The sequence below is a fragment of the Culex pipiens genome, chromosome 3, assembly GCF_016801865.2.
Source record: "Culex pipiens pallens isolate TS chromosome 3, TS_CPP_V2, whole genome shotgun sequence".
NCBI classification, from domain to species: domain Eukaryota; kingdom Metazoa; phylum Arthropoda; class Insecta; order Diptera; family Culicidae; genus Culex; species Culex pipiens.
The window spans coordinates 106,648,416-106,661,955 of NC_068939.1; the positions used below are offsets into that span (position 1 = coordinate 106,648,416).

Sequence of the window (13,540 nt, forward strand, 5' to 3'; positions counted from 1 at the left end):
AATAGTGCGTTTTTTAAAATCGGTTTTGGAAGCTGAAAACGATGGAAAATCGGCTCGTTTTATGAAACGCCGCCGTTGTAATGAAGCAGTGACCGGAAGTTTGTTTTTTGCACGGAAAATCGACGCCTTTACGGGTAGAACCTGCTGATTGTTCTAGAACAAAGGCAAAAGTAAGTTATTGGGGAAAACGGGTGAAAATTTTGGAAAACTGCCTGCAAAGTATTGCAATTTGAAACGAGTTTCAAAAACTATCACATAAATTAGGGAAAATAGGTCAGAACAGTGTTTTCGAGCAATCAAAAATCTATTCTGCGGAAGAAAAATTGATTTTTCATTTCGCGTAGAGTGCTACACGATGACGTTATGTGAGCGAGAAGGCTAAATTGCTTTTGGCTGAGAGGAAGCTCCAACGACAGTGAAAATTGTGACTAATCTGGACCTACATTTTTTGTGAGGGGATCATAAAGCTGTTTCTATTTACTTAACTTTATTTTTTAGAAAGAAAAAAATCAAGCGACTCATACTCATTCTTCCGATCACCCTTTCTACAGATAAAAAAAAAATAGGACAACTAGAAAACAATAATTAACCGTAAAGCAGTTGGCAGCAATGGGGAAAAAGAAACCCACCCCCGTGGAGGACTTGATAATCCCACCACAGGATGGAAAGATATGTGGCGTGATATGCATTTGTCAACTGACGTTCGTGTTGAGCACCGTTGCGATCGTCTATCTGACCGTGGCCATCTACATGCCCTCGTCACGTGCGTTCAAGAGTGGGATAGACGAAACACCGGTCATGTGTACCACGACCAAGGCCTTAAACAAGGACGCCTGTGAGTGGGGATCGTGTGGCGAGTGGTGTCTCAGCAAGACATCCGGAGCGTGCATCCAGATCTATGTTCACTTGCGTAACAATGGCAGCAGCCTGACGTTCCAGAATTGTACCAATTCAGCGAATAAAACATGCTATGGGATAGATCAGGAGAACGCCAAGAAGGCCCGTTGCATTGCGGATGAGTGCAAAAATCTCACGGGAACCTTCAACTGCACTACCGGAATGTGCATCAACATTACCGACGCGTTCGAATGCGTATTTCATAATACAGACGTACCGCTAAAATGCTCCGGGAGAAGAGGCAAGATCACCTGCATCGACATCAACGGGTTGTTCTCGTGTAATCGTGGAACATGTCGAAAGATAAAAACTCCATACAATTGTGACCGCCGTTGTGTGGACATTCCAACCCGGAATAAAAATATGATTCTATTGAGTGGAGATAAAGTTTATCTTTCGCAATGTTCAGTTGCGATTGATGCAGCTACGAATCAAGAGGTGTGGAACGAAAGCGATGGGAAGGTCATAATGTCATCATGCTACACCATACAAAATACTACCAACGGTATTCAAGCGACGGATTGCGTCAACGGATCGCTTCTGGAGAAAGACGAACTGACCGATCTGACCAATTTCACCTACTTGAGCTATCTGCACTATGCGGTTTCGACACCGGTCAAAACGATTGCACCACTCGAGCAAGACTTGACAATTTCGAACGAGTCCGGACTGATGATCAATTTAGAAGGTTGCGTCAACACACTGCAGGACGAATGCAAGGACTTCCTCAAGGAATACGGAAAGGACGGTACTGACCACAACGCCAGAGCACGATTCCCATGTTTTCACTCCAAGGGCAACACGGACAAGGTAGTGGCACGTTTCAATTTAGAAACCACCTACAAGCAGTTTGTCGTTGGCTTTGTCGTACCGACGGTTCTGTTTGCTGTGTCCTGTCTCACGTTGATATTCTGCCAGAAAACTATCCACGTCGGCGACGATGCCAAAATGCGCTTCGTGGGATGCGCTAACAAAGAGGGGTCCACGGCTAACGGTGGAGCCAAGAATAAAGCGAACGCCAACTCTGGTGATGGCGGTGGAGGTGGCGACTCGGTTATGGCTCTTTGAGATCCATCACGTAAGGACTACTTCTAGCTTCTACTTTACCTTTTTCCCAAACATTGCGTTGAATGAGACAATTTTCCAAAAGTTGGTCGTCACGCACTGCGCCTCCACCGTCATCGTACTGGAGAACGAAACAACAAGGATTCTACTGTATCAATCCGTCCGAGATGAACCACTGTGAAATGTGTTGCGTGAGTTGAACAGAATCCTTGTTGTTTGCTGACGATGTGGAAGCATTTGGAAAACTGACTCATCTTCTTCCATCACTTTGAGTTTTTTATTAAAATTGAGTTGCAAAGGTTTTGTCACGCATCAACAATTGGATTTGTGAGAATATTTTCAAACCGTCACAGAAAGATTTCAAGCTTTTAAATTACTCAAAAAACTGCTGTCCCTTTTCAGACTATAGTCCTGATTTGCCCCAGTTAATGGTAACAAATCCATACTTTTTTGAATATTTAAATTTGCAAATCAACCAACCAATTTTTTTGCGGAAAGACTGACTTAACTAACAATATAGTAGCTTGGTCATACAACGATTTTTCGTGTTGCTGTTCCCTTGTTTCGTTAGTCATCCACCTCTATCATTTAAAATTCAAATCAGCAAATCAGTATACTGAAAACTAATCAATTTTAATCTCATAAAAGTTTGATCAGCAATTACAAAATCTGATTGAAATCTGCATAAATTAGTCTTTTGACATTTTCTACTTTATTGTAAAAGTTATAATATTTCTCAATTGATTGACGAAACCTTTGAAAAATACACCTTTTTTAAACAAACGAAAAAGGCAAAATTCTATTATCATATCTTTCCTCCTTCCAGGCATTCCTCTACTGCAAGAAGACAGTCCAGTGCATCAATCGGGTGTATTTTCACTACATTGATTTGAGTCTACAGTACAACTCCTTCTGAATTCTTCTTCTTTCGAACGAACAGATAAATCCAGTTACTTTTAACCTTCGTCATTATATTGAGTGTGCACCAGAGATAGTTCATAATTATGTTAAGGAAAAAGCTAAACCAACCCAGAGATTTTGATCCTCACACTATTTAATTAACTCTGCACGATATGTCCCATTTGAGAGCTCATAAAAAGTTGCATGCAACTTGCATTGCGACAGAGATATAGGAAACATTACAAAACATTCCCTAAACTACATCCAACGACCAATATGATAAGTTTATATCAACCTACGCTGTATCCTGTGCAATTTGAAAACCGTTTACAGTTGTGTTAGCCGAAGAAGAAATCCATATTTTGATATTCATATTGTTAATTCCAGTTATTGTTCGCTTATGTGTACCAGCAATAAACCGATGCAAACCAATGACACTAAAGGGAGAAAAATAGTGTTTTGCACCTAGTCGTGTGTATTGTCTAGTGTTTGTTGAAGCAGAACCGATTTCGTTACGTTACGTTAGGTTATGTTGAAAGTATTAATTAGTGAATAACATCGGAAGCGTACACCACACACATTGATCGACACCGCAGACGTCATTGCAAGGATTCGAACTAAAACGAAGAAAAGCCAAGCGAGCCAAGGCTTTGTTTGAAAACAGAAACAAGAGGAAGAAACACCAAAGAAGGGGAATGCGTGAAAACCCAAATTAGAAACAACTTAACAATGCTTAAAGCATCTTTAATAGCTGTTAGTAAGAGAAAACCACACAAAAGTAGCCGATTGAGTAGTATAAGCAACTCGAACAATAGTAACTCGAAGAAGTAAAGCAAGCAAACCTTTAACGTTTGAGAATAGCTTACTAAATAAAAGTAGCATAACTTATACAACCAGCATCAGCAACACCGTTCATTCTGCGCAAACAATCACAACAACACAACTAATTAGTAAAAAATAAGGAAGCAAGATGAGATCAAACAACGATATGCGTTCATCCTCGTCGACCTTGTCGGCGGCACCAAGTTTGACCATGAGCAAGCCTAGCTTGAACAATAGCAAGGCAAGCCTCACTCACAGTCGGCAGAGCATAACGGAGTCGAACAAAGAGCCGGGGCCACCTACGCGGGAAGAGAAGATTGCAGAATTCCTGGACAAGGCCAAGTTCTACACTTCACTTTGTTTAGGTAAAAAAGGTAAATGTATTCCAAATTTCAACTCATCAGTATATTCTTGTCTTTTTTCTTAGGAACAACCGCCATCCTGTCTGTATTTGCCTTTCTGTTCCTGATCCCGTTTGTCGTGGATCCGGCCATATCTACCATAGTGGCCGATTACGACCCAGTGCCTGTGACGTGCGTGGTGACGGACCACGTTTACTCCGAGGGCAGGAGAAATTGCACCTGGAGCTCGTGCCGAGAAGGTTGCACCACGGAGGCCATCCGGTGTCACCAGTTGCTTGTCAACTACACCAAAATTGCATATCACGAATGGCAAAAGCAGCCCCGCGACCTCGACAACGTAGAGTGGGACGTGATGGACACCAAGTTCCTCGTCAACACCGAGGGATGTGGCTATCCGCCGCGGGTCAACTGTACCGAGTTTGCAAAGAAATACGGGTAAGATCAACGGTAATAGCAGGACTCTATGCCGATCGCCCATCATTTCTCACTTTCAACAGGTACTCGCACGTGGGAGAACCGTTCCCGTGCTATTTCAGCCGTGCCTACCCGGAAATGGTGGTGGCTCGCTATTCGTGGGATGACAATCTGAAACATCTGATCCTTTCACTGATCATACCGAATGTGCTCTTTGCCGTCTCGATCGGAGTGCTCAGCTATTGGTACTGTCCCTGCTGTGATAAGGCCTGCCACAAATCGCCGCGAGTGTACGCAGAAAAGTATCCTACTAAGGAAAAGTGAGTATGACATGACGTTGATCAACACTACAGTGCTTTCTTTTTTCTTTTGAAGGTAGTTGACTTATTGACTCCAATCAAAAACCACAATCAGTTACCAAAGTTATTTTCAATCTTTTCAAAGTGACCAATGAACAAAACCAAACATATCACGCCACCAGCATTTGCCAATATTCTCTGTGTCATTGTGCGCCCTTCTGTTACAATCCTACCAAAATGCTATCAAATTTGAATACCCTCAGAAGCTCAAAATATTCCTCTCTGATGCGCAAAAGACCAGATCTATCTCTTGATGTGCGTGCGCAAAACAAGTATATCAATCTTTGTAATATAAATTCGCTCACAGTTTATTTTCGTCCATCTTTCTCTTACTGTTTTTCAACTTTACGGTAGTATGAACATTTTCCATTGTCATAACACTTTTTGCTTATTTTCACTTGAAATATTTTATCAAACAGACTCCGTAACGCTTCTACTAACCGTCATTGATAAGGCATTTTTGCACTCATGTGGTATCACTCAAAACAAATGTTTTGCTTAATCCAAAAGTTACAAAAAATCCATTCATAATCCTCAAATGTCCAAAAAAAATAGTCCCACGTAGAAATCCTTTCCACAAGAAACGTAGTGCCTTTTTTTAAACCATACATATTTTATCAAAAAGAAGATATCATTGTTTTGCTTTTTTCTCTCATGTTTTTATAGCAAACTTCTGTGCCGTAGTGACGATGAGGAAGATGATCTAGACTACTGAATTTTTTTCGATTTTACATCACGCAGCAGCTGATTTTCCCTCCAGCCCAAATAAACAAACGCGACATAATGCCCCACACATTTTACACACAAAAAAGTACATTTTTTTGTTTCACAAATGAATCGAATGCAAGCCCCCCTCGTCAATCACGCAATTGGTGCAAAATTTTGCCACAGATAACAAGGGAGCAACGAATAATTTACAGATTTGACAGTAACGGATTTTTGTACCTAATTTTAAAGTTCCTTTCTTATGAATCTTGAATAGCTGCATGCTAAAATCCTTCAGCTATGTTCAGCAGATTTCGCTAACTACAAAACGCATGTTCCTAAAGGGACTTTTTTGTTTGTTTTTTTTTCACGTGCATACTGGTCATCGAAACAGACCACCCTAATCATTCATATCCCATCACTCCCATTTAGGAAGAAGGAAAGTGGCCGTCACTAGTTTTAGCATGTTTTAAAATAAAATTTGCAGTATCAAACTACCGCTTTTCATCAGAGTATGAACATGCTTTTGTAAAGACTTAGCATCAAGCTTAGTAACTTTATTGACAGAATTTTCCTGTAAATATTGTACAAACCAACCAAAAATACTCGGAGCTCAAATACTTTTGTAAATACATTAAGGAAAATTATTAAGTGATGCCGTGATATGTGGAACCTGTCGAGAAATAAACCAACTTCGTAAAAGTTGGCCAATTAACATTGTTTTACAGACTAGATGGCAATGAACAATACCTGTAAAACTAAGGCCCAACTCCACAACACACGCAATCTATTATTCAATATTTACATGAACATTTCTAGTCTTTTGAATCTTCAATTAAAGTTCCTTATATTAATTTATCTTAATACCAATATTTATCTATTTATTTTAGAGTATACTTGACACTTTTCCTAATATATATTTTTTGTATTCCTCTTTGATTATTTTCAATCCTCTGTTTTCGTTGATTAAAACAAACAACTACAACTACTACAACATCTACACATCCTATTATACAATTCTTCCTTTTCAAACGGTTTGGTCCAATAGTAAAGGATCTTGGAACATTGAATACTCCCAAGATTACATAAGTAAAATTTGAGACCAACTGACACAACCCCGAGCATCGTCACCAGCGCACCACCAGCAATCAACGAGATTCGTCGAACAAGACATCGTCATCACGTATTTGTTTATCAACGGCCAACACAGTTGCACCGGTTGAGGAATGCCATCATAGTTGTTCTCATTTCCACGCCGGTCAGTCTTTGTAAGAGGAAAATATATTTCAAATCGCAACTTAGATAGATCAAGACAAACCAAAGTCAAGAGAAATAAATTCAAAATATTTATATTTTTAATGTCAGCTAACATTTTTAAACATCGTGAACACTAAACCAAGTGCAAAATTGTTAAGTGCTTCAAAGTTAAATATTTTCGATTCGCGTTTTAGTATGTGGTGGAGAGAGTAACACTATCTAATCGCATTATCAAATCTTGAGAGGATACAGATCTTTAATGAATAAACAACTAATAGCAAACGCAATACTGTCACGCTTTAACACTTAAAGTTCATTCTCTATCAATAGTGATAATACGATGGTGAAAAATAAAACAAAACTCCGCACATGAAACAAGTTTGTAATTTTTGAAAATAAAACAAAACTTTATGGAATAAAAAGCCGCGCTTTGAATAAAACTGCCCAAACAACTTTTCATTTCTGAAAGAAAAATCCTTATGGTTCAATTAAGGGGAGATTTGAATACATCTGCAATCTTGGTTCATTATTTCGGCAATTCCTCAGAGGTCATTTACTGCACACGACCAGCGTGAATATATTCAAGGTTGCAAGTCAGACTTACCTTAAGTTCCTCCTGTCTGCGGTAGGCATGCATCATCATCTGCTTCCGGGCCTCTTCCGAAACGACCGGCTCTCTGCCGGGAGCACCCTCGTTAACCTTGGCTAGTTTTACGATAATTTTAGTCTTCTCGTTACCCCCAACTACATCACGAAGCTTTGCATCGTTGGGCAAAAGTTTTCCAGCGAACCAAAGTTGAGCCTTGCACGGCTCGATAACCTCAAGCGATGCCTGCGAAATAATATGAATTATTTGATCCAATTCGATCTTTTGGAAATGAGATTCAGTATGCTACCTGCGTGCCCTCTAAATCTTCCGTGTTACTAAACTCCATCCGAATCGGATCGTGGGGTGGAAGTTGCATTGGATAAACTATCATAACGGCTCCTCGTAGTAGATCCAACGCGTCCTGAACCATTTTCAGCTGCAAGATGGTGCCTTGTTCTACCAACTTTTTCGTGATCATCAATTTGGCATCAGCCACCGCCTTCTCCAGGACGTCTTGCATTTTCTTCAACGGCTGCCGACCATTTCTACGTCCAACGGGGTCCGCATTGGACACCCAGCCACCGGAAGGAACGCACTTTTCACCCCACTCATCGACCAGCTTTAGCTCCTCGACCTGTTCATCGGTAAGCCCGAGCATATCCGGAGGCAGCATGGTGCCGTGTTTCGAGAGTTCTTCGATTTCTTTCAGAATAAAACAAAAACAATATCAAAATGTTGCCCCTTTATGGGATTTTTAAAGCAAAATCTCACCAGTGCAAACGCGGCTCACTTTCAGGCGGCCGTTGAAAATGACCACCAACTCACTTGTTAAGGTTTCAACCGGAATGCTGGAATTAGTTTCAAAAAGAAACTGACTTTCGTCACCGCGTTTTACATGTAGGAGAACCATTTTTAGTAAATTTTTCACCAAAAAGATGGTCACGCTCAAACACGTCAAATTAGAATGATTCGTTGGACGGCAATAAACAAGCGCAAGTATCACCTAGGAAACTCCACCCAAAAAAGGGGGTTATCAAAAATCGACGAACGAAAAAGAAGAAACCTTGGGGGAAACAGAACTTGTTAGAAACTTAGAGACACCAACGGAACATAGCAACGAGTAACGAACCTTTTACATTGCAAAGAGTCTAGAGTTTTTTGTGAATAGTTCCTATAAGCTATGCTGCCCATGTTTGAATAAATCTAGAGTACTTTTTCAAAAGGTCCTATGCGCCAAAAGTAAACAAACTGAGTTATACAATGCATGACGTTCTGCATATCCGAAACTACACTATCCTCAAACCCGATTTCTTCTAAGTATTTAATTTTTAAAATTATTAGCGAAATGCAAAATAACCTATGAGCATTCTCTTAAATTTTCATACAAAATAATTTACGTCGTTTTACCTCTCAGTGTCCTATGTGCATTCAGTAAAATGATGCACATACGACAATAACAAATCGACCTATGTACAATTTTAAATATATTTCAATCATTATGCACATACGCTAATATAATAACGACGTATGTACGCATTTTATTGAATAATTAGAAAGTAATGATAGATTTTTTTATATCCATATATCTTTTTAAAAATAATGTTTGCCTAGGTTCCGGTTAACGTGTAGACGTCAGCTGTAAGAGAGTATGAAATGTTTCAATGCCTGACACAGCAAAAGAGAAGAGCAAAATTTAACCAATGAGCTCTCTCTCCCGAATCTGGCGGATACGACTCCCAGCATGACATACCAAAACAACTCATAAAACAGCATAAAATATGTTTTTTGTTTTGGTTGATAGGATCCCGGACAGATCATTGTTGTGGACTGTCTGAGTTTTTAAAGAAAAGTGTCGGAGGGCGAAGGATTGCGGCAACAAAAAAATACGGTAAGTAGGGTGGAAAATTACCGTGATTCCCAAAGATGATTCTAGGACCATGGGATCGGCTCCGAAAGGCGTCCCTGTGCAAGAGGGCGAATATTTGTTTGGCCTTTCGGGTTGGGTTTGCCGGTACCGTGGCCATTATTTGGCTTTCCGGATGGGTTTTCTTGGTTCCGTGGCTATCTGGAAGGTGTCCCTGTCCAAAAGGGAGGATGCTTTTTGGCCGCCCGGATAGATTTTGTCTGTTCCGTGGCCATCCGGATGGCCAAAAAGCATCATCCCTATTGCACAGAGAAGCCATCCGGATGGCCACGGAACCGACCAAAAAACATCCGGAAGGCCAGAAAACATCCCACCTTTTGGCCAGGGACGACTTCGGATGACCACGGTACCGGTTAACACATTTCAGGAGGGAAATGTTATGCTGTTAAATTTAATAAACCTTAACCTTAAACTACTTTTTCATCACCCGCAGCACTGCTTTACGGTACCTGGTCCCCCGACAACGACCAACCAAGCGGCGGCGGACGTGGTACGGAGGACGCTTCTAGAAACCTTAAAAAAGAGCGCGCCATCCGCTTCGTGGTCATGGTCTGTCAGAGAACCTCAAGACGAACGTCGAGTACATTAAGATTGCCGGAACCCGGGCGGATCGGCTATCAACAACTTCGCCAACGGCAAACTCATAATTACGCACGCAGATGCAGGTCGTCTGGGCCGCTTGGGACAACGTGTCCGAGAATCCAAAAATGCACGAGCTGCTGAGACTAGTGTTTCTGAGGCCACCGGAGTGGGCGGAAACATAGAGGTTGCGGCGGTTAAGGGGTTACATACATGTAGAAAATCACAAAATGTCATATTACAGATTTTTTTTGAATCCACTAAAAGATGATTAGGAATATTTTTTTCTGTGTATATTTCGGCAGTGATACAACCAAATGTCTTCAAATATGTTTTGATAATAGATGAAAATGTGTATTTTAATGCCCTGATAACAGTTTTTTAATAAAATTAAGTGTGTGCTCACACCAACCTCTGACTTTTTTTTATCGATTTACATGTATGTAACAAAGGCTCTGCAGAAGCGCTCCGATCACGACGTGTTGTTCCTGACTACGCAGGGTATCGTCCAGCTGGAGCAGCGTCACCGTAACGGAATACGCGGTCGCATGGCGGCCGTGCACGATCTGTCAGTACTACGCCGTGGTTTTTCAGTTCCAGCATGGACACTACGACAAGTGCGTCGCGGCTTCGTCGTCGTGATGATCTTTTCTCACAGCCAGCCATAAACGAACTGGTTTTACGGAGGAATTGGCTGCTAATCTGAGCGAACTTACCTCGCTGAAGAATCGCTTGTGACTCTTCGCGCTCGACAGGTCCTAATAGCTGCTCATCAGCCAGCTTAAGAACTACGTCACAACCAGATAAAGTCCATCTGTCTGTCTAAGAGCACGAAAACCTGCAGTGGTTGATCTTTTCGGATGTTTCCATCTTGGATATTCCGCACGACTACCTTTCGACCTTTCTACGACTACTCGTTTCTACCTTTCTTATCGTGCAGTCTGCAATGCAATGCTGGATTACGTCCATTGGGCGTACTCGTCCTATGATTTGACCTGCCTGCAGCATCTGGAGCTGTCCGGCAAAGTCGTTCATGACCCTGGCAGTTTAGCGGCGTTCGATTCATACGAGCACTTTACCCAGTACTCGGATGAGATCCTGGACTTGCTCGGGGACATGACTTCGAGGCGCGCGATTCGGACCGCCGCATAAGCATCTCGATCAACGCAATTGATTCCAGTTTTGTGCGACTTGCGCTCTTCAAGTCCCAAGCTGACCTCACCCCTCGGCCAAGCAACAGCCGTAGAACCCGTTCGAAGATCCAACCCCTGAGATCGGAATAATTCTTTGGTGAAGAGCAAGGTTCTCAGGGCCGCTCCTGAATCAACATCTTGCATCCTTCGTTAGGCCGTAGGCGTCATCCATAAAGTACGTCACGCTCTAAGGGGAGGGGGGGGGGGGGTGGAGAGTTGTCGCAAGTGTGACAAGGGAGAGGGGGGGGGGTACGTGAGACTGTGACGTGATAATCGGACATGGTAATAATCCGTGACGTGGTAATCACTTTGGCATAAAAGTTGTGCGCATGCAGTGCTGCTGGGGGGCTATCGGAACACTTGTTTATAAGTGTTAAATAATATGTTTACACTACTTGGGCCAAAAACTTTCAAAAACGAAAGATTAAAAAATGTATTATGTGCGCTCACAGCTCCATACGCGGATAAGACAATTTACCATGTCAAATTATCCTATGCGCCAAAGTAAACAATATTGATTGTTTACATTGGCGCATTGGTTAATTTGGCATCGTAAATTATCCTACCCGCCACCCATCTGACAGAATGCTCATTGGTAAATAACGGCTTCTCTCTCCTCTCACGCGCTGGAGGCATTGAAATATTTCATGCTCTTCATCAGCTGATGCCTACACGTTGCGAGAGGGTTGGAAATACATTATTATTACAAAAATTTAGTTTTTGTTTAAATCGAGATTTAAATTTTATTCGATAAAGTTTTATGTGCAATGCCACATGAATATAGTCCAATGCCAATGTCTTATGTGCAAAAATTGTTCTATGAAACGTGTCCTATGTGCACTCACAGGTTGTATGAACCAAATTGCGTCAGAACTAAGCGTAATCTTGTCTTGTATATAATCCCGAGATGTACACTTGAAAAGCATTACTCTAGACCCATTTGGGCGTTTTCAGAATCGAAAAATACCCAAACGTGTTTGAATGGGATTTAAAAATGTGTACCAAAACTTTATCATCAAATTTCTCAGATTGAGGTTTTTGCACATAGGACCTTTTGAAAAAGTACTCTAGAAATGTCCCATATGCAGAAACAGCAAGCTCATCTCAGCTCAGTACAGGATATTAAATTTATTTATTTTTTTTGTTATTTTTCTGAAAGAGCACCCGATTTTGATCAAACTGAATCAATGACTCAAAAGGGATGAAGATGCACATGAAACATTTATGCGAAGAGGGGCACCCAGTCACGGAAATTTCTAGCGGAGTTCGTTCTGCCAGCACCTGCCTTATAGATTTATGTACGATTTTATTTAGAATCAACATTAACAAAATCTGTCGGAGGTTACGTATTTTCCGTCTAACCATCCAATATACTTAACCTTATGTTTGTTTGTTTGTTTGTGATAAATAATGGTTAAACAATAAATATTGTTCATAAATAAATGTTTTTGCTGCAATCGTTTTTCATGTTGAAAAATCAGAAAATAATTCAAGAAATCTAAGTCATTACATTCTAGCAAAATTCTAGCAGGATTCTAACAGAAATCTTTGCCAGTTCATCTAGCAAAATCCTTACAGAATTCTAGCAAGAGGCCTGTCAGAATAGTTCTAACAAAATTTTAGCAGGATTCTCACAGACCCGGTTAATTTCGGCGGTTACTGCTAACCAATCACGAAATATTCTAGCAGAGTTCGTTCTACCAGAATCCTACTAGAACGGTGGAACATTTCTGTTAGAATGCTGTAAGAATATACTGCTTTGTTAGACCTCTGCTAGAATCCTGCTAGAACGCCGTGTACCTATAATTTTTTTGTTGAGAATTCATGCAAAGTTCTGGCAGGATGATGGCACAGTTTTAGTAAGAAAATTTTCGCTCTACTAGAATTCTGCAAGGATCCTGTGAGAACGCCGTGAATGGGAAGAGGAATCAATTTTAAATTGGTTATTCTCCGCCAATTCACACGAAATCTGAAAAGGTTGCCCCGACCACGATTCATAATTCTGGAAAAACGTATGTTTCATCGAAAGCAAAAAAAAAAACAAAAATAGTTTCCAAAATTCTGTCATTATTCGTTACTCAATTGTAAAATTTGTCGTTTTATAGGAAATGCATGTACTCTTAGAATCTGCAATAGACCAGAAAGTTATTTTTTTTCTAGATTTGTTTGCCTTCCTCACTGAGGTAAGGCTATAATCCTGCTCTAAAAATGAACTTTGTATAAAACCGTCGTAGATCTACCTTCATGTATACATATCGACTCAGAATCGAAAACTGAACAAATGCCTGTGTGTATGTGTGTGTGTATGTATGTATGTGACCAACAAACTAGCTCATGTTTCTCGGCACTGGCTGAACCGATTTGACCCGAACCTATTGCATTCGACTTGGTTTAGAGTTCCATAGATCGAGTTTTATTCAGATTGAAGTTTCGATAAGAAGTTCAAAAGTTATGTACACTCAAACCCCGATGGT

At 40.8% G+C, this 13,540-nt stretch overlaps 4 protein-coding genes and 1 long non-coding RNA gene across 6 annotated transcripts in view; 3 read left to right on the plus strand and 2 right to left on the minus strand.

Moving 5' to 3' along the window:
* The window catches only part of LOC120420912 (cilia- and flagella-associated protein 298), a 33,240-nt gene extending 24,862 nt beyond the window's left edge, over positions 1–8,378 (minus strand). The window contains exons 1-3 of the mRNA XM_039584049.2: positions 8,142–8,378; positions 7,678–8,072; positions 7,386–7,613 (exon numbers count right to left, since the gene is read on the minus strand). Of these exons, the coding sequence (XP_039439983.1) occupies positions 7,386–7,613; positions 7,678–8,072; positions 8,142–8,280 (762 nt within the window). The 5' untranslated portion in view covers positions 8,281–8,378. The remainder of the gene's footprint in view (positions 1–7,385; positions 7,614–7,677; positions 8,073–8,141) is intronic.
* Positions 1–13,540, minus strand: part of LOC120422046 (3-oxoacyl-[acyl-carrier-protein] synthase, mitochondrial) — a 147,648-nt gene that overhangs the window by 24,862 nt on the left and 109,246 nt on the right. The gene's annotated exons all lie outside the window — the stretch shown is intronic.
* Positions 563–3,499, plus strand: LOC120420928 (uncharacterized). The gene is made up of 2 exons (XM_039584061.2): positions 563–1,975; positions 2,789–3,499. Exon 1 carries the CDS (start codon positions 610–612, stop codon positions 1,963–1,965), a length of 1,356 nt encoding a protein of 451 aa, XP_039439995.1. The 5' UTR covers positions 563–609; the 3' UTR covers positions 1,966–1,975; positions 2,789–3,499.
* Positions 3,826–6,963, plus strand: LOC120420936 (protein tipE). Of its 2 annotated transcripts, XR_005605921.2 has the most exons (5): positions 3,826–4,049; positions 4,112–4,481; positions 4,544–4,780; positions 5,486–5,747; positions 6,573–6,963. XR_005605921.2 is itself a non-coding variant. In XM_039584073.2 (4 exons), exons 1-4 carry the CDS (start codon positions 3,833–3,835, stop codon positions 5,532–5,534), a joined length of 873 nt encoding a protein of 290 aa, XP_039440007.1. In that variant the 5' UTR covers positions 3,826–3,832; the 3' UTR covers positions 5,535–6,963. The 2 variants fall into 2 exon arrangements, 1 of the variants encoding a protein (XP_039440007.1); XM_039584073.2 differs by having other exon boundaries at positions 5,486–6,963.
* On the plus strand, positions 8,575–11,692 carry LOC120420948 (uncharacterized). Its single transcript, XR_005605923.2, has 2 exons — positions 8,575–9,258; positions 9,728–11,692. It is a non-coding gene; the product is annotated as an uncharacterized LOC120420948 (long non-coding RNA).